At 47.5% G+C, this 20,366-nt stretch overlaps 1 protein-coding gene across 1 annotated transcript in view; it reads left to right on the top strand.

Annotated features, from left to right (window-relative positions):
• Window positions 1-13,755: 13,755 nt before the first annotated feature.
• Window positions 13,756-20,366, top strand: part of Cyp1a2 (cytochrome P450, family 1, subfamily a, polypeptide 2) — a 6,889-nt gene continuing 278 nt past the window's right edge. Inside the window, exons 1-7 of the mRNA NM_012541.3 lie at window positions 13,756-13,796; window positions 14,843-15,678; window positions 16,241-16,358; window positions 17,304-17,393; window positions 17,662-17,785; window positions 18,538-18,624; window positions 20,082-20,366. The exon at window positions 20,082-20,366 is cut by the window's right edge and continues 278 nt beyond it. Of these exons, the coding sequence (NP_036673.3) occupies window positions 14,851-15,678; window positions 16,241-16,358; window positions 17,304-17,393; window positions 17,662-17,785; window positions 18,538-18,624; window positions 20,082-20,366 (1,532 nt within the window). The 5' untranslated portion in view covers window positions 13,756-13,796; window positions 14,843-14,850. The remainder of the gene's footprint in view (window positions 13,797-14,842; window positions 15,679-16,240; window positions 16,359-17,303; window positions 17,394-17,661; window positions 17,786-18,537; window positions 18,625-20,081) is intronic.

The following is a 20,366-nucleotide window of genomic DNA, read 5'->3' as shown; positions in this document are numbered from 1 at the left end:
GCCTCCTTCTCTGAGCCCAGTGGTGGGACTGAGGGAGGGACAGCCTTAGGGAGTGCTCTAGGCAGGAGGGGGATGGATGAGATAGGCAAGAAGCCAAATGGGGACACCTGATGTAGGTACAGGCAGGCACACACACACACACACACACACACACACACACACACACACACACAGTGTGAAGGCTGGGGTCACCCTCACTTTCAAGGCGCTCCATGGACAGCACAGAATCCCACTAAGGGAGGAGTTTGAAAAAAAAATTCTGGGGCAGCCTAAAAAGCTGTATTGCGGGGGGGGGGGGGGGGGGGGGTCCATCCCGGATCATAGGAGTTCCTTTCCACTATTTTTGCGCTCCTAACACATTGGGACATTGGGTGTATAAGATCCTCTTGCTCACTACAAGTCAATGAGTGCTGAGAGAGAGAGAGAGAGAGAGAGAGAGAGAGAGAGAGAAGCTGAGTGGTGACTTTGCTTCCCTGGGTTACTGAGTCTAAGCTAGCGTGAGAAGTGCAGCGACCCCAGCCCAGAGGTCACAGGGCAGGAAGGCCAGTGGCGCCATTGGACTGACTGTGCCTCACAAATTGGGTACCGGCCGAAGTTCGCGCTGTTTCATCTAAGGGTGGCTTGCAGATCGCACCTCTAAGGGTCACCTTAGGCAAGCTACAAGCCTGGGAGATTCCTCTCGCGGCTCCCTGTAGGCTCCCAGGGCTTGCTAGTGTTTTGCATACTGAAGCAGGCGACACAGAGAAGTCTGGCGGCGGGAGCAGAGCTATCTACCGTATGGTGGAGGAAAGAGTGGAGGGAGGATCCACGGGAGACAGCAGGAGGGGGTCTGGGGCCACAAAGGGGTATACTTGGCGTGCACACAGGTTCCTGGAGCTGGCGTGCGTGAGCCTGCTCCATCCTCTGGGGGCAGAGGTCGGGTTGCCTGTCTCCGCCCCACCTGGCTGGGGACAAGGTGCCCCGGAGTTGCGTGAGAAGAGCCTGGAGGCCTGCGCAGCCACCCAGCTACCCAACTCACTACCGGGCGCGGGTCCCAGTGCTGTCACGCTAGCTGGGGGAGGGGAGCCGTGGGTGAGGCTCTTAAAGGGCCAGCTCTCCCGGGGCGTTGGGGTGGGGTTTGAGAGGAAGAAATAGTCTTAAGCTTTGCAAGGGCGCGACTAGACAGCGCCAGCGGTGCAAAGGGCCGGGTTTGCGTGCAATGCTCGGCTTCTGCCTGAGAGCAAAGGCCTGACAGCGTGTGTCCACATTTTTAGTGGCAGGACACACAGCACCACCCGGCACGCCTAGCTGGCTGTTTTGCAGGTGCTCTCTGGCCCTGAAGGGTGCTCCCAGAGTGAGATTAGTGTAAGAAGATCACCTGAACTTGCGTGTCTAACTCAACCTGTTCCTAACTAACATCCTCACCTGCCCTCCCCTGTGAGCTCCAGAGCCCAGAAAGAACATTGCCATCTGCTCTGTGACCAAGACCAGAAAAACAAAACAAGACAAAAACCACCTCATCCACCCCCTCACCTCCCACTCTGGTCACATGTCATCCTCATACATTGCCCAAATATTCATCAAGCTCCTACTATGCGCTGGACACTAGTGATCGATGCCGGTGAAAAGACCTAACAATGCTCCCTTGACAGAGCTTACCCTCTGCTGGGAGGGCAGGAGGGTAGGGAGAGGTGCTAAGCAACAAGACACAGAGACAGACATAGTGCAAAGGGGGCAATCGGTAAACGATAAGCAGAGGACAGTTTACAGCTGCAAATGAGGTGGCCAGGGGAGTGCTCTCTGGGACAGCACTGAACAGAGGCAAATGTATAGAGATTGTGGTAAGGGGTGACATTCTCCTGACATGCATACCTATCCCACCAAGAAGTATCCCAGCGAGGGAGATAAGAGTCAGCAGTGTGGGCGCTGTCTAACTTGAGCAAGATCACTCAGGCTTCTGTGCTGGAGGTAGACTGGAGGGCAAGAATCCTTCTGTTCATTTTGACATCCGTGAAGCCCCATGTCCATACTCTCATCCAGACCCCTAGTGATCCCCAGAGACTGGATTCCCCTTTGCCTTTTGACTCTTTCAACTTCTTCCCCGCTGTGCCTCTCAGAATGTGAAATCCTTTCTGTCACCACCATGTTTGCTGAAATCCTATCTGCAGATAGGAACCAGAGTCTCTTGCAGAATCCTCCAGGTCTGCCCATCTAGGGTTCTACTAGTCTCGATTCTGAGTCTAAATAAAACATGGCTTCCCCCTTGTATCCTTTCCTGGATCTTCTCAACAGCAAGTTAGAGTTCACTCCATATCACTCTTCCTCTGATGTCCATGTCCCTACCACTCACTGCCTTAGCTCCAGAGAGTGGGAGAAGCCTGTTCCTCGCCACTGGAAGTGCATAGGAGGTGAGGTGGGGCCTTCTCAGCATCTTTGCAGCCATTCTCAGGACACCTGACCCTGACAATCTGCCTCTTCTTCCTCTATGCCCCAACACAGAAAATATGCATGTGGAAAATTAATCAGATATACGGGTCCCTGTGAGGTAGAAATGAATGCCAAACTGCGTTATAGGTGGGGAACATGGTAGTACTGAGCTCCAACTCTGTAATGATAAAATTAGGCGAGAAGTGCTGGGCACGGTGGCACATACCTATATCTCTAATACTTGGGAAGCTGAAGCAAGAGGACTTTCATGAGTTCAAGGTCAGCCTAGGCTACATAGTAACAGTAGACTAGCCAGGATTACACAGCAGATATAGCGAAATTGGGAAAAAATAAAAAAATAAAAATTTTAAGAAAGAGGAGGACAAGGAGAGAGAAAAAGAAAATAGGGAAATAAATTGGGCATCAGAGCAAGCAAGCCACATAGGAGGTAAGGTGGGTCCTCTCGCCATCTTTACAGTCCGACATTCCACTCACTGCACCTCTGGACTCAGCTTAAGAACCTTCCTGGTACCCACATTGGAGCAAGAACTAGAGAACTGGAAGAGCTCGTGTAGCAATAACTCCTGGCCAGGCAGTGGAAGCAAGACACTTGTAGATCCCTCAGCCTGCCCTCACTCACTCTTCTGCCTATTTCCATTGTCCCTACCAATGCCTTAGCTCTGGAGAGTTGAGGAAATCTGCTCCGAGGCTTGCAGACAGGAATGCAGGAAGCCCCGCTGTTTTGCTCATGTTCCTTACCAAAAACTTTATTAGCTAATAAAACCAGTTCCTCTCTTTCTTCTCTGCTGGAGAGATTGATCCCAGAAAGAAAAGACCCAGTGACCTCTGGCGGATGACATCTGAGCCTAAGATCCTGACCTCTTGCTTCCTGGCAATGGCTCTACCTGCTAAGGGGAAGCCCTGGGCAACAGGCCCAGGCTCTAAGCAAAGGCCTGTATCTCCCCAGCCCCTGTGCACTGGGGTTATGGGCCTTATACTCATGATCACCAAGACTTGTTTGTGCTAAGGGTCACAATAGAAAGAATGGGCCTCACTAATCCCTTGCTAAAGGGCAGAACGTTTGGAGACCTTGGCACAGGGATAAACACCCAACTGAGGCCAAAGTTTATAAGCCTATGCGTGAGAAGCTCTTGGGCTTTCCTAGTAACTGATACCAGGAACACATTGGGAGGGGAGAGGGCTCCGGGCTGGAGGGAGGCAGAGAGCTTGTAGTCAACCTGCAGAGTCAATAGCTTTGGACTTTTGGTTAGTACTGCTGAGGGCTAGGTAGTGGAAGCCAGGAAACAAGCAAGACCCTACCAAAAAAAAATCCCTTTCTCCACCAGGAAGACAGGAGTCACACCCCAAAGAAAGCCAGAGGAGAGCCCAAAGATGTTACAGAATCCCAAGGAGGCTGAGGCAGATGATATAGGGATTCTGGAGAGCTTAGAATAATGGGAGGAACTTGGGAAAGATATTGCTGACATGGTGGGAGGCATCATAGTCTAAAGAGGAAGAAGAAGCCAAATCACTAAGACACTGTGATGTTGGTTCCATGGGGGAAAAAGGTCCAAAGAAAGATAACCCCGGAGGAGGTGGTTGACTGGAAGGTGGTTGACTGGAAGGAGTATTCACACTTCAAGGTCATCTTTGATTACATAGGGAGTCTCGGGCCATCCCAAGCTACATGAGACTGTCTTGGGGATTAAACTCAGATGGTCAGGCCACCCACTCCCGGAGGAGATGGTTGACTGGTTTGCCACCAGTGCTTCGTGATGGTGAGGTATAAACAAGCATCTCTAATGGAAAACTGCACTTTCTCGAGGGCGGAGGAGTGGTTGGGAGGAGGGGTTGTGTATTCTGGGCAGTGGGCACAACTCATGAGAATGCAGAGGCAGCAGCTGGAGGAATCAGTGATGTCTCTCCTCTGGCTGGTGGGAGAGTTACACTAAGAGGGAGATGATTCGGGAAGACAGGATCACACACCGAGTTGAGGAAACTTGTTTTAAATGCCTTGAGAAGTTAAGAAGCAGCTCTGAGAGGAATCTAGCATCTACAAAGTTCACTTAGGTGGTAACATGGAGCACTCATTGGGGAGCTGTGAATCTTGGTCACACTCGAAATTCAAGAGAATAAAACGCTCAACATGTCAGTACTGCTGGCTAGCACATTTTACAGCTGTACCAAACAGACAACAAAAATAGAAAACCCTTTTTTCGGGCAGGATGGGTGGCCTGACCATCTGAGTTTAATCCCCAAGACAGTCTCATGTAGCTTTGAATGGCCCGAGCCTCCCTATGTAATCAAAGATGATCTTGAAGTGTGAATACTCCTGCCTCCCAAGGATCGGGGTAAGAGGCTTATGTCTGGTTTTATGCAGTGCTGGAGACAGAACCTTCATGCCCACCGGGCAAACTCTCTACCAAGTAAGCTATATCCATAGCCCTAAATAAAAAATTTGAGGGGTTGGGGATTTAGCTCAGTGGTAGAGCACTTGCCTAGCAAGTGCAAGGCCCTGGGTTCGGTCCCCAGCTCCGAAAAAAAGAAAAGGAAAAAAAATTTTTTGAGTGACCCAACCAGCACTATCTTTCCACTGCCCAGCTTCAACTCTACCTTACCCACCTTCTTCGGAGAGTAAACTCCCCTAGTTCTCCACTCACAGAAACTTTCTGATTTTCCCTTTCCTCTACCTCTGCCCTATATCTGACTCAGGCTCAAGCACATAACATCTCCAGGTCTCCATTGAATCAAGTGAGAAATGAGGCTCAGGTAGTAATAGCAGTTGAAGCAGAGACATCCTGTGTTATGTGGTAGGAGATCCTGGGCTGAGCAGATGCTCAGGGAACACTAACTATTCTTATTCACTTATGTGACCAAAGCAGGACATTCCCTAACAAGAGCCTTCACCAAGCTCTTGTGCAGGTTTATATACCTGCTTTCGAGGACTAATTAATTTGTCAAACCTTTTCCTGAATGTGTGTTGTGTCCTGGTCCCAGTATTAGAGACTAAAGGTATAAAGAAAAGTTGAAGCTGTGTCAATCTCTTTGTTAGCCAACTTTCCATTCTTATAACAAATACTTGAGTTTATCAGCTTAGAGAAGGGAAGAATTTACATGCTCACAACTTTAGAAATTTAAATGTCCTGTTGTTTTGTACCTGTGGAGGGGAGAGTATGGCAGAGCAAAATTGCTAGGAGATAAAAAGAAAAAAAATGGAAATCTAGGGTCTCACAATCTCCTTCGAAGGTGGTCCTTTGGTTATCCATACCTTCAATAAGGACACACTTCAAAGTTTTCACCCCTTCCTAATAGCATTGATCAGGGAATCAAGTCTCAAACTTATAGGTCTTTGGAGAACACTCATCTCAAATCACAGCAAACTCTAAGTTACTCACAGTCCTAAAGGGAGGCAGGAGATGAGCAGAACCAAAAATTCAGAGGGTCCTGGCTAGTTTGGTGATAACTGAGCAGGGTATAAAACTGAGCAGGAGTTGGGTCAGAAAGGCAGGATGAAGTTCAACAGAGAAAGACTGTGGAAGTATTTCCTGTCTCTTGGTGTGTGTTGCTCAGCATAGTGTAGGATTCAGATCCCTTGACCCGGTGCAAAGAGGCAGGTATGGATTGGGGAGATGGCTCAGTGGGTAAAGCGCCTGCCACACAGGTATGAAGACCTAAGTTCAGATCCCAGAAACCCACATAAAGCTAGACTCTGCAGCAGGTGTCTAATTCCTGAGCTCCTACTGCAAGGTAAGTGTTGGAGTCAGAAAAATCCTGGAGCTCAAGGATCAGAAGTCCAGTCATGAGCAGTGGTAAATAACAAAAAAATATAAAAGATGGAGACTGAGAACTGAAACCTGAGTTGTACTCTGACCTATGTATGGCAAAGGCATGCCAACATTCATACACATGAATACTCACATACCATACACACAGAGACACTTTTAAATAAAGTTTAGAAACACATTTTGAAGGCTGGAAACAGTGGCATAAATCTGTAACCTAAACACTGAGGGGAAGGAGACAGATGGATCCTTAACACTCACTGCCATCCAGTCTAGCCAAACCACTGACTTTCAGGTTCACTAAGAGACTCCCTCAGAAAATAAAAGGCCAGGTGCATACCTTTAGTCCCAGCACTCAGAAGGTGGAGGCAGATCTCCATAGTTTTGATGACAGCCAGGACTGCATAGTGAGACCAAACAAAACCCAAGAAACAACTGTTCCGTGGCTGGAAGACTCAGCATTAATCCCCAGAATCCACATGGCAGCTCACACCCATCTGCAGCTCCAGTTCCAGGGGATCTGATGGCCTCTGCAGACCTCCATGCACACCAGGTACACATGTGGTACACATACATACCTGCAAGCAAAACATCCATACACATAAAATAAAATTTAAAGGTCTGAAGGATGGCTCAATGGCTAAGGGCACTGGTTATTCTTCCAGAGGACCTAGGTTCAATTCCCAGCACCTACAGGAAGGCTCTCAATTAGCAGTAATTCCAGTCCCAGAGGATCTAACACCCTTTCTGGTCTCCAGATATATATAGGCAAAATACTGATACACATTGTACTGGCTGGGCTCGTGCGTCAAGTTGACACAAGTTAGAATCCATCAGAGAGAAAGGAGCCTCAGTTGAGGAAATGCCTCCATGAGATCCAACTGTAGGACATATTCTCAATGTGACCAATTGGGGAGAACACAGCCCTATGTAGGTGGTGCCATCCCTGGGCTGGTGGTCCTGAGTTTATAAGAAAGCAGGCTGACCAAGAGAAAGGAGCAAGCCAGTAAGCAGCACCCTCCATGGCATCTGCATCAGCTCCTGCCTCTAGGTTCCTGCCCTGCTTGAGTTCCTGTCCTGACTTCCTGCAATGATGGATTGTGATCTGGAACGAACTCTTTCCTACCAAAGTTGCTTTTCAGTCATGACGTCATCACAGCAATTAAACCCTGACTAAGACACACATAAAACACACATTTTAAATATTTGAAATTGGGCTGGAGAGATGGCTCAGCCGTTAAAGGCTAGGTTCACAACCAAATATAAATATTTGAAATTAAAAAAATTAAATAATAAAGGTGACTGGGTGTATCACACCTTTAATGTCAGCATTTGAGAAATAGAGGTAGTTGAATCTCTGTGAGTTCGAGGCTAGATTAGACTATATAGTGAGTTCAGGATACCCAGGACCATGTAGAGAGATCCTGTCTCAACATGGTGGAGACAGGCATAGTGGCATACATCTTTAATCCCAGCACTTAGGAGAAAGAAGCAGACAACTGGGCTGGAGAGATGGCTCAGGGGTTAAGAGCACTGACTGCTCTTCCAGAGGTCCTGAGTTCAATTCCCAGCAACTACATGGTGGCTCACAACCATCTGTAAAAGTATCCGATGCCCTCTTCTCGTGTGACTGAGGAGAGTGACAGTGTACTCACATAAATAAAATAAATAAACAAATGAATAAGTAAATCTTAAAAACATAGTTGTGGCTCGAGAGATGTCTCAGCATTAAAGAGTATTTACTGCTCTTGCCGAGGACCCCAGTTCAGTTCCCAGGGCCCACATGAATGTCACAGGAACCTGCAACTCCAGTTCCAGAGGACACAGACTCTGAGAACTCCTGAATGCAATGTGGTGTACACACACTCGTGCCAGCAAGTGTATATAACATAACGTAAATAATAAAGGAATATATTTTTCAAAAACCAGACCAAATTAAGATATGCAATTAGAATTCAGCACTGCAGTTACTTTGGGGGGATGGGACATACAGGGAATTCTGGGGTCTGGTGACGTTCTACCTTCTGACTTAGTTTGTAAATGCACTGAAGCCAGGCATTAGAGCTATGTGCCTTTAATTCCAGTATTCATGGCCCCCCAGGCAGGAGGCTCTTGAATTCTAGGCTAACCTGGACTAGACCGTAGAGAGCAAAGTAAGGCCCGAGTGAGAAAAGTCCTGAGTGAATGTGTGTTATTGGGGTGGTGCAGCCATGCCAGGCACCCCAGAGCCTCAAACCCACAGAGAACATGGCAAAGCCTTCTCCCCTGAGCTGAGACTCAGAGGCAAAGCCTTTTCTTCTGATCTGTGTGTATGTTGATGGTGTGTGCAGAAAACATCCTTCACAGCTTTCCCCTTCTGGATATTTGCAGTACGAAGACTCCTCCCCTCCAGAAACTACGACTACTGTCTTCTTGATCTAGCTGAGTGCCATAAACTCCTCTTCCTTGTTTATCTGTACCTGATAACCCCACCTCCTTGTTCAGCTATATGCAAAAATCCCACCTCTCCATTCAGCTCTATATAGTAAAGACACTGAACTTCTAGGGTTTCTCCATTTGAGAGCCTGCCTCTCCTGTGCTTGCTCTCTTTCTCTCCCTCCCTCCCTTCCCCCTTCCCCCTCTGTTTATCCACCCACCTTGTTCTCCCTTCCCCTCCTCCTCCCCTCCCCCTCCCCTCCCCCCCCCGTGTGTGTGTGTGTGTGTGTGTGTGTGTGTGTGTGGTGTCTATCTTTTCTTCATTCCCTTGCTTCCCCAGTCATGTTCAAAATCCTGGAGTTGTGCATGGACATAGCACTATACACAGTGAGACTCTCTCAAAGCAAAACAAAACAATTCACTGCGCTAGGTATGAGGTGCACTTTTTCTTTATTGTAGGACATTGTTTTTGAGACACACTTACTTGTAGCCCAGGGTAGCCTCAAACTCCCTATGTATCTGAGAATGATCTTGACCTTCTAATCTTCCTGGCTGTCCCTCCCAAGTGCTGGGCTTATAGGCATGCATCACCATGTTCCACTGACAAAATGCTAAGAATCAAAGCTGGTTCTGGTGCATGATGGGGTAAGTCTTCTACCAGTTGAGCTGCAAGCCTGCCCTCTTGTAGTTTACTTTTTAAAAACAAAAGCTATGGGCTGGAGAGATGGCTCAGCAGTTAAGAGCACTGACTGCTCTTCCAGAGGTCCTGAGTTCAATTCCCAGCAACCACATGGTGGCTCACAACCATCTGTAGAGAGATCGGATGCCCTCTTCTGGTGTGTCTGAAGACAGCTACAGTGTACTTATATATAATAAGTGAATAAATCTTTAAAAACAAAAACAAAAACAAAAAAACCAAAAAGCTATCTGCCATAGATAAGTGTCCAAATATTTGTGTAGCTGCTCCCCACTTCCTGGGTGTAGCCTGTGCACAGACTTCTTTCGAAGGATGCAGAATGGAAAGAGAAGGGAGAGGACTTAAAATGGATGAAATCACTTCTCAGCCTAACACTGTTTATTCTGGAGAGATTTGCTAGTCTCTGTTCACCCAACCAACCAAAGTCATAAAGACAATGCTTAGTGACATTAGAATCATTATACCTTTGAAATCCTTTTACCAACAACCCCCAACCTCAGGCTTGATAGAAGAAAACTCCAGACCAATTCTAGCAGAGAGATGTATCGCAAACACTTGGCCCAGGCTCCTGAGATTTATCAAAATCGTCAAAACCTGAGAAGCCTGTCACAGCCTAAGTTTAAACACCTAAGAATCACCGATATCCCAAAGGAGATCCTGAAACAAATAAGAATATTAAATAAAAATTAATGACATCTAGAAGTTGGACAGATGGCTCAGTGGTTACGAGTACTGGCTGCTCTTCTAGAGGACCCTAGTTCCCCACCCCACCCCAACCCTGCCCACAGGGTGGCCCATTACCATCTATAATTCCAGTCCCAAAAGAATTTGATGGCCCCTTCTGGCCCCCATGGGTGCTGCACCCATGTGATCCACAAACACACATGAAGGCAAAACACACATACCTATAATAAAATAAAATTCTTTATGAATTTCACATCATGCACCCCAATCCCACTCATCTCCTTGTTCCCTCTTACCCAACCAAGGGTACATAGACAGATTCTGTCTCACAAAAAAATGGAGGAGAGGCATCTAAATAGAATAAACCATAAACTTCAGTCAATAAGAAAGAAGATAATGAATTTGTATAAAACTTAGCCTAATTTCCAGGTTGAGCCTTTTAATTGTGTGAGCTGAACCCAGTAAAGACTCAGACAGGAAACTGTGTTCCTTCCTTCCTAGCTCTCTTCGAAACAGCTTTGTGACTCTGCTCAAGTCTTCATCCTTGACACTTGCAGAAGTTGATCCTGAAGCTTGTGTGTGTTTGTGTGTATGTGTGTGTGTGTGTGCACGCGCGCACGTGTGTGCACCTAGATGCTCACATGGAGGTCAGGGGGCAACTTGTAGGCTCTCTTCTCTCCTTCCACCATGTGAGTCATAGACATCAAAGACCTTGGGCTTGGCAACAAGCTCCTTAACCCACTAAGCAATCTTGACAGCCCAGAAGGTATATGTGTGTGCCTCTGTGTGTGTGTGTGTGTGTGTGTGTGTGTGTGTGTGTGTGTGTGTAAAGAGTTTCTCTCTGTAGTCCTGAAACTTGATCTGTAGACCACCAGGCTGACCTTGACCTAACAGAAATCCACCTCTACTCACGAGCTCACGAGTGTTGGAATTAAAGGCAGTGGTAGCAGCTGCCACCACTTGGCATATAATATATATGTACACATGTACATATACATATGTACATACATAACACACATATATATGTATGTATATTTAAGTCTTAAAATTGTATTTATCTATTGTGTGTGAGAGAGACAGAGACAGAAAGAGAGGTGGGGGAGAGAGAGTACTCATTTGTCAAGACATAAATGTGCCAGGGCACACATGTGGAGATCAGAAGACAACCCTTCCCACCACATGGGTCCTTAGGATCCAACTCAGGTCATCAGGTTTGGTGGCAAGAACCTTTACTCACTGACCCATCTCAACAGTCCCAAAATGTAGGGTTTTTTTGGTTTGTTGTTGTTTGTTTTTTTTTTAAAAACAGAACAATTTAGAAGACGGTTGCAGGCATCATGAAACTTCACCCCTAAGCATTCAGCACTGACCTCCTAAGAACAAGAATATCTTCCTACATGTGGTTTGGATGAGAACGGCCCTCATAGCTCATACATTTGAACGTTTGTTCCCCCATTAGTGGAACTGCTTGGGAAGAATTAGGAGGTGTGGCCTTATTGGAGGAGGTGTGTCACTGGGGGTGGGGTTTCTTTTTTTTTTTTTTTTTGGTTCTTTTTTTCGGAGCTGGGGACCGAACCCAGGGCCTTGCGCTTCCTAGGTAAGCGCTCTACCACTGAGCTAAATCCCCAGCCCCAAGGGGGGTGGGGTTTCAAAAGCCCACAGCATGCCCAATCTTGATCTCTCTGCCTGCTGCCTGAAGAGCAGGATGTAAAGCTCTCAGCTACTGCTCCAGCACCATGCCTGGCTGCTTTCTGCTATGAAGATAACGAACTAACTCTCTAAAACTGTAAGCAAACTCACAGTTAAATGTTTCGTTTTATGACTTGCCTTGGTCATGGTGTCTCTTTACAGAACTAGTACAGTAACTAAGATATCATGTAAGTACAACTATAAGTCACATCTGAGAAAATTGGTGTTCATTTCAGAGTGTCACTTAATCTCCATGTCCGCGTCCAGACCATGTCTTTGAGTCCCCAGTTATCTCTCCAAAAATGCCTCCTATATCTTTAAAATTTGCTTTATGTTAAAAATAAAATCCAGTCAAGTTCACATATTGCATTTGATTTTTTTAAGTGTCTTACTCTGTTGCTGTGGCTGTCCTGGAACTACTATGTACACTAGGCTGGCCTTGAACTCACAGAAATCCAGCTGCCTTTGTCTCCCAAATGCTGGGATTAGAGATGTGTGCCACCATACCCAGCCCTGCATTTGCTTTCACTTCTTTTGTTCCTTGGTTCTGGAACTTGTCCGGTTTATTTGTTTTTTCCCCTCTAATAGTGTTGATCACAAGAGTCCAAGCCAGTTGTCATAAGGAGAAATCTATGCTATGGGAAGAAATTATTCTTTAAAAAATAATTTCTTTACTTTTATTTCATGTACATTGGTGTCTTGACTGCACATATGTCTGTGTGAAGGTGTCAGATCCCCTGGAACGGAAATTACAGACAGTTATGAGCTGGCATGTGGGTGCTGGGAATTGACCTCTCTGGAAGAGCAGCCAGTTCTCTTAACCTCTCTCTCCAACTCCCTTGAATTTTTTTCTCTTTTTTTTTCCAGAGCTGGGGACTGAACCCAGGGCCTTGCACTTGCTAGGCAAGCGCTCTACCACTGAGCTAAATCCCCAACCCCTCCCATGAATTTTCTTAATTGGCTTTTAATTCCTTGCCATCTTCCACAGGAGGGAGGGTGTTGAGAGAGCCTCCCTTTAGAAAACAAAATTCTAAAGAAAATAAAAGTTGGGAGAGGGGGGTGGGAGAGGAATCAAGACATAGTTCAGTGGTAGAGTCTTCATCAAGTATGTTTGTGGATGTAGATTCAATTACTCATGCACACGCACATACACACACGGGGGGGGGGTATCATGAAGTAGCTAGATCATACATGTGATGGTTAATCTCCAGCGTCCTCTTGGTGAGATTTAGAATCACCTTGAAGATGGCCCTCAGGGCGTACCTTTCCTAAATGGTTAATTGAGGAGGGAGAACCAAGCCTGAGTGTGGGCTGTACCATCCCTAGACTGAAGTCCCTGGTTAACAACAACAACAACAACAACAACAACAACATCAACAAAAACAAAGACTCTAGCACCAGCAGCTCTCCCCCCCCCCCTCTGTGTTTCCTACTATAGATGCCATGTGACCAGCTAACTGCAGATGCCATGTGACCAGACACCTCACGTTCCTGGTGTTGCAACTCCTCTGCCACAATGGACTATACTCCAAAATTGTGAGCCAAAATAACCTACCCTTTCTTCCTTCCTTCCTTCCTTCCTTCCTTCCTTCCTTCCTTCCTTTCCTTGCTTTTGTCAGTAGGTTGTCACATCAAGACAAGTCACTAGTAAAAGTACCTCCCTATCTGCCTCTGTGGGGAGCATGAGCCGTCCCTGGTTGGCTGTGGGGCTAGGCATGTCCCTTGCTCATGGGTGGGAAAGAGGCTATACTTGTCCATCAGCTTAATTTTTACACCCGAACTCTGCCGTCTTTGAAAGAAGTGTATTCTTTCAAAGAAATATACCCTGGCCCCTAAAATGTCATATTTTTTATCTCTATGGATATTTATTTCCATGGACCCAGAACCACTTCTGACCCAAAGAGCTATTCCTAAGCCCCAAGTGAAATGTGGAACTGAGGGATCATGGCTTGAAGCCAAGAATTGATCCTTTTAGCTTTGTGCAGTATCCAGCTTTGATATCAAGTGACCTGGGCAGCTGAGCCAGTCCAGAGGAGGTGGTATTATAAAAGGCCCCTTGTCAGAACCCAGAAGTCCTGGACTGACTCCTACAACTCTGCCAGTCTCCAGCCCCTGCCCTTCAGGTATGTCTGTGTGTCTTTCCAGACCATGAAATCCGCTTCTATTTCCTAAATACTATTAGAGATGGAGAAACAGGGACCCACCTTAGCTTCTCTTTTTAACATCCCCGTGTGTGTGTGTGTGTGTGTGTGTGTGTGTGTGTGTGTGTGTGTGTGTGTTTATATGTTTGTGTGTGTATCTCTGTTTCTGTGTGTGTGTGTCTGTCTGTCTGTCTGTCCATCAGAACACCAAAGCTTATGTGTGGCTCTCAGAGACAACATATTTCAGGAGTCAGTTCCTTCTTTCTACCACATTGATTCCAGGAAGACTTGCCAGCAAGTGCTTTAACCACTGAGCCATCCATCTCACTAGCCCATTATCTTTAATTAAGCGGTTTCACCCAGGCTTTTTCTAAGGACAGTTACCTGGAGTGAAGAGGTAGGGAGAGAATACCCACCTGACATTGGACAACCCGGGACCTGGCTGTAGCCTACTTCGGCCTCTAAGCACAGTGCTAAAATGAAGACTCACTTTTGCAGGAGGTACCTCTGTGGGTAGTGATAGAGTTACTGAGAAGGGTGGATATCACAGGCCATTGATAACCTCCCAGGGAAAGTGGCCTTCTGTTGCTGGCAAAGGGGCATCTTCTGTTCTTTGGTATGTAGAGGGAACCGACAATGTGTTGGACCCTCTGTTAGAAAGTGCAGCAAACACTCTGTTATTGGTGCTCTTGAGGGGCTGCCTTTAGTGTCATTATTTTGGAGTGGTCACTGGCATCCACACCAGTCTCAGAATTGGACATGAGAAAGGCAGACAGAACAGCCTGGGATGGAAATCCAGACACTAAAGTTGTAAATGCAAGGCTCCCTTCCAGCCCTTGGCTCCTGTGACGGGGTTAGGGCAAATCCCCGAAAGAACAAGACACATGCCAGGTAGATTCACTTTTCTGATGTGGGGCTGAGGGTCAAACATAGAGTGTATGTCAGCGCCTACCGAGTGAGTGAGCGAAAAAAATAAATGGAAGGCTCAGAATCCATCTTCAACCAGTCCATCTCCATTTCTCCTGCAGTCGTACAGATGGCGTTCTCCCAGTATATCTCCTTAGCCCCAGAGCTGCTACTGGCCACTGCCATCTTCTGTTTAGTGTTCTGGGTGTTGAGAGGCACAAGGACCCAGGTTCCCAAAGGTCTGAAGAGTCCTCCCGGACCCTGGGGCTTGCCCTTCATTGGGCACATGCTGACCCTGGGGAAGAACCCACACCTATCTCTGACAAAGCTGAGTCAGCAGTATGGGGACGTGCTGCAGATCCGCATTGGCTCCACACCCGTGGTGGTGCTGAGCGGCCTGAACACCATCAAGCAGGCCCTAGTGAAGCAGGGGGATGACTTCAAAGGCCGGCCAGACCTCTACAGCTTCACACTTATCACTAATGGCAAGAGCATGACTTTCAACCCAGACTCTGGACCGGTCTGGGCTGCCCGCCGGCGCCTGGCCCAGGATGCCCTGAAGAGTTTCTCCATAGCCTCAGACCCCACATCAGTATCCTCTTGCTACTTGGAGGAGCACGTGAGCAAAGAGGCTAACCATCTAATCAGCAAGTTCCAGAAGCTGATGGCAGAGGTTGGCCACTTCGAACCAGTCAACCAGGTGGTGGAATCGGTGGCTAATGTCATCGGAGCCATGTGTTTTGGGAAGAACTTCCCCAGGAAGAGCGAGGAGATGCTCAACCTCGTGAAGAGCAGCAAGGACTTTGTGGAGAATGTCACCTCAGGGAATGCTGTGGACTTCTTTCCGGTCCTGCGCTACCTGCCCAACCCAGCCCTCAAGAGGTTTAAGAACTTCAATGATAACTTTGTGCTGTTTCTGCAGAAAACAGTCCAGGAACACTATCAAGACTTCAACAAGGTGAGACTGAGAGGCAGACTGTGATTGCACTGCCACCAGAGAACTCCCAGGTACTCCCGGGTGCTGCCATGTGCTGCCAAGACCTTGGAAGGCTCTGGGCTACTTAGCAACTGTAGGACCTGAAGCCTTTCCTTACAGCTCGCCTCTGGGGACTGTTCCAAGCCCCAGAAAGCAAAGGCATGTCAACGGAGCCTTGGCAGAACTTTGCAATATGGGGTGGGGGTGGTGTCACTAATTTAAAGGCTATTTATTGTTCTTCAGGAAATGAACCTCAACAAAACCTAAGTAAGCTCCAGCTTCATGTCAGTTTTCTTCCCTGTGTTCACCCTATCTCTTCCTCCTCTGAAACCTGAGCCCTGGGGTTATGGGAAAGAAGGGTCCGGGACACATGAAATGACTATGCTCTGTTTAGCTCTGATGCTAGTTCAAAAATCTGAGCTCCAGCCCAGGGCCTGGAGGCCAAGGCAGTTCTCAGGCCCCCAAGGGTATATCAAATGGGATGGGCGAGGTTGGGCATTGGGCACCGAAGTGCCTAAATTCTCTTAAACTTGTGTGCTCCTAGAACAGTATCCAGGACATCACAGGCGCCCTGTTCAAGCACAGTGAGAACTACAAAGACAACGGTGGTCTCATCCCTCAGGAGAAGATTGTCAACATTGTCAATGACATCTTTGGAGCTGGTAGGAGCCACATTCCTACCTCTCCATTTACCAACTGCTATTCACCCACACCCAACCTATCAGCCCATTCATCAACAATGTCAGGGGACACTGGTCAGACACCTCCCCTAGGACCAAGGTGTGACCTCATGCTGCCCACCAACTCCTAGGAGTAACTCAACTCAAAGGAGTTCCCTCCCCTTTGGAGGTCTGGGTTTACCCACAGGGAAAGTGTAAGAGTTCTACCACCTAGAAGTTCAGGCTTATAATCCCAGCTGCTGACTGAGAAACGAGTGTTAATGGGGTTTTATCTGTTTGGGTTTCGGATTTGGTTAGTTTTGAATTGTTATATTTGAGACTAGGTGTCACCTCTGTATTCCAAGTTGACCTCAAACTTACTGCAATTCTCCTGCCTCTGACTCCATAGTGTTGGAATTCTAGATATAAGCTCGGCTTTTTAAGATTCTGTTGAGGACTCAGTCCTTCCCTCAGGGTAAACACAGGGACAGAGAGAGAGAGAGAGAGAGAGAGAGAGAGAGAGAGAGAGAGAGAGAGCGCTCCATTTGTGTTGAATGGTTAAAAAAAAAAAAAACAAGGGGTTGGGGATTTAGCTCAGTGGTAAAGCGCTTGCCTAGGAAGCGCAAGGCCCTGGTTCGGTCCCCAGCTCCAAGAAAAAGGAAAAAAAAAAAAGATGAGCAGAGGGAAATGGTTTTTTTTTTATTTGTTTGTTGTTGTTTTTTTCTTTCTTTCTTTCTTTCTTTTTTTTTTTGAAAGAAAAAAACAACAACAAACAAATAAAAAAAAAACCATTTCCCTCTGCTCATCTTTTTTTTTTTCCTTTTTCTTGGAGCTGGGGACCGAACCCAGGGCCTTGCGCTTCCTAGGCAAGCGCTTTACCACTGAGCTAAATCCCCAACCCCCCTCTGTCCATCTTATTTCCCCTTTACCCTACTCCCTGCTGCCCAGGATTTGAAACAGTCACAACAGCCATCTTCTGGAGCATTTTGCTACTTGTGACAGAGCCCAAGGTGCAGAGGAAGATTCATGAGGAGCTGGGTATGTATTGTTCCCAACCCTAAAGTCAGAGAAGCCCTGAGGTTCTGGGTCACTTGACCTACAGACACATGTTTATGTGTCCACTATGTGTAAGTCCTGGGCATATGGCATCCCCCACTTGTCTGGATATGTTGTTGGGTGGGAGGATTATGGGGGTCTCAGAAACACAAGGCAACAGTCCAACATAGACAGAGTGATACTAGTGCAGGAGGGACCCACGTGAATGGAGTAGGCAGAACATCCCATGAATTCTGTTTGTGCTCTGCAGACACGGTGATTGGCAGAGATCGGCAGCCACGGCTTTCTGACAGACCCCAGCTGCCATATCTGGAGGCCTTCATCCTGGAGATCTACCGATACACATCCTTTGTCCCCTTCACCATCCCCCACAGGTAATGACCCTATGCTATGCCCCCCAAGTTTTCATACTTTCCTCCACCTAGCCTCTCGGCTCTGGCCCCAGCTCAGGATCAATCTCATTCCTGAAGCCTGTCCTCAGCTCCTGACCTCAGCCCCTGGTCTACCCCACCCAGTCCAGTCCCCTGAGGCCCCAACTGTCATTCACCTCCACTTGTATTTGCTCCCTGTGGACACCTTCTCCAGCCAGGTGTTCCTCACTGTCCCTCTCAAGGGTAACCCAGGCACCTGCCAACTTTGCTTAAGTTTGACCCTCCCTGGAAAGACCACATATCTGGCTCCCAAATTCTACTCTTGCCCAACGTCAGTCCTGACTGTGCACTCTTCCATGTAGACGCTCCTTTTGGCTCAGTAACTCTCCAACGATTTGTAGAACTTCCAGCCCACATTCCCTGATTGTAAGCACGAGCATTTAGCTTGGCTCAAACCCTAGTCTGGTTATTCCTAGTTCAAACAGCTACAGATTCATCATGGCAAGTCCCAACTGCTACTTTCTTGGCTTCAGACTGCCCCAATGCACAAAGAGAGGCTAGTAAACAACTGTTGAAGCGCAGGGTCCCAGAAAAGGAAAGATAACTGGGCCTATATTCCCTGACCTTCACATGGTCTCCCAGTACTGGGTTTGGAGACTGTGGTAGTCAGAAACTGAGATAGAATGGAGGAAGGAACAAGCCACATCTCAGCTTTTCCAAGCCCTGAGATTGACATATCTGTCTTCTTTCCTCAGCACAACGAGGGACACCTCACTGAATGGCTTCCACATTCCCAAGGAGTGCTGCATCTTCATAAACCAGTGGCAGGTCAACCATGATGAGTAAGCACATAGCCCTCACGGGGAAGGGCAGGCTCTGTGGTAGGAAAGCTGTCTGTCTGTCCCTTCAGGAAGGGGCAAGCTCTGTGGTAGGAAGGCTGTCTGTCTGTCCCTTCAGGAAGGGGCAGGCTCTGTGATAGGAAGGCTGTCTGTCTGTCCCTTCAGGAAGTGCTTATAAGAGGAACGCCTCATTGCTAGATAGCCTATTGAAGTGACAAAATTTAGACCCTGTTTCACAAACTTCAGTGTACAGGGAACTTAACTAGGTATGCGGTGTGGGTGGTAAATGCTTGTAATCCACCCTATTGAGGAGGCTGAGGCAGGAGAATTACAAGTTCAAGGCCAGTGTGAACTTCTAGTTGAGTTTTAGGCTAGCATAGATTCCATATCTGTTGAAAGAGAGAAAGGAGAGGTAGAGGTAGAGGTCGAGGTAGGGAAAGAGGGAGGAAGGGAAGGGAATGGGGAGGAAGAAAGGAAGGAAGGAAGGAAGGAAGGAAGGAAGGAAGGAAGGAAGGAAGGAAGGAAGGGGAAATTAGGAAGTTTCCTCATATCCCAAGGTTCCAATCTGATAACAAGGATACCCCAAATGATTTATGGGAATCATCTAATGACTCCCTTGGGAAAGTCCACTCTAAATTGTAGGTACGAGATCCATCCAAACCAGGACATACTGAATATGAGAATGCCATCTGTATTTGTATTGTCAACTTTTAGTCAGAAAAATGAGCATGAGCTGAGTGAGCACTGAGCTCCGTGCTACTGGGCTATTGCAAACGGGAGGGAGAGCAACATGTCTTCCCTCTTTCAATAGCTCGCTGGTAGTATATGTGGTGCAGAAGGCCCTAGTTCCTAGACCCCACATACGAGAAGGAGAGAGCTGATCCTTACAAGTTGTCCTCTGTCCTCCACATGCACATGAGTAAATAAATAAAAATATGATTTAAAAATTAAAATACAATCACAATCCACTCTTTTTTTATTCTTCTCTTATGTATTATATCCCAGCTGCAGCCCTCCCTCTCCTTCCCCCAGTCCTTCCCCCTAACTCCCTTCTCCCTCAGATTCCCCTCCTCAAAGTCCACTCTCTTTAAAGTTGATCATTTTAGAGAGAATTTTTTTTTAAAAGTCATTAGTATGGTTGGAGGTGCAGCTTTGTTGGTAGAGTTGCTCACCAACCTTGCCCAAGGCCCTAGGTTCTATTGGAAGTACCAGGTGTGATAGCACAGGCTTGTAATCCCAGCACGTGGGAGGTCGAGGCAGAAGGGTCAGAATGTCACCCAAGGTGACCCTGGGGTTATGAATGGCGTTCAAGGCCAACTTTAGGTGCATGAGACCCAGTCTCAAAACCAACACAAAAAGAACAATAACAGAAGGAAATAAACAGCAACGTTGGTGCCTTCCGCATGCAGCCACCCTTTCCAGAGGCCACACAGCTCAGGTCCCATCTGTTCCTCCCACAGGAAGCAGTGGAAAGACCCCTTTGTGTTCCGCCCAGAGCGGTTTCTTACCAATGACAACACGGCCATCGACAAGACCCTGAGTGAGAAGGTGATGCTCTTCGGCTTGGGAAAGCGCCGGTGCATTGGGGAGATCCCGGCCAAGTGGGAAGTCTTCCTCTTCTTAGCCATCCTCCTGCATCAGCTGGAGTTCACTGTGCCACCGGGCGTGAAGGTGGACCTGACACCCAGCTATGGGCTGACCATGAAGCCCAGAACCTGTGAACACGTCCAGGCCTGGCCACGCTT

The sequence above is a fragment of the Rattus norvegicus genome, chromosome 8, assembly GCF_036323735.1.
Source record: "Rattus norvegicus strain BN/NHsdMcwi chromosome 8, GRCr8, whole genome shotgun sequence".
Classification (NCBI taxonomy): Eukaryota; Metazoa; Chordata; class Mammalia; order Rodentia; family Muridae; genus Rattus; species Rattus norvegicus.
Note: the sequence above shows the minus strand (reverse complement) of the source record. Positions and strands in the feature narration are given on the sequence as shown.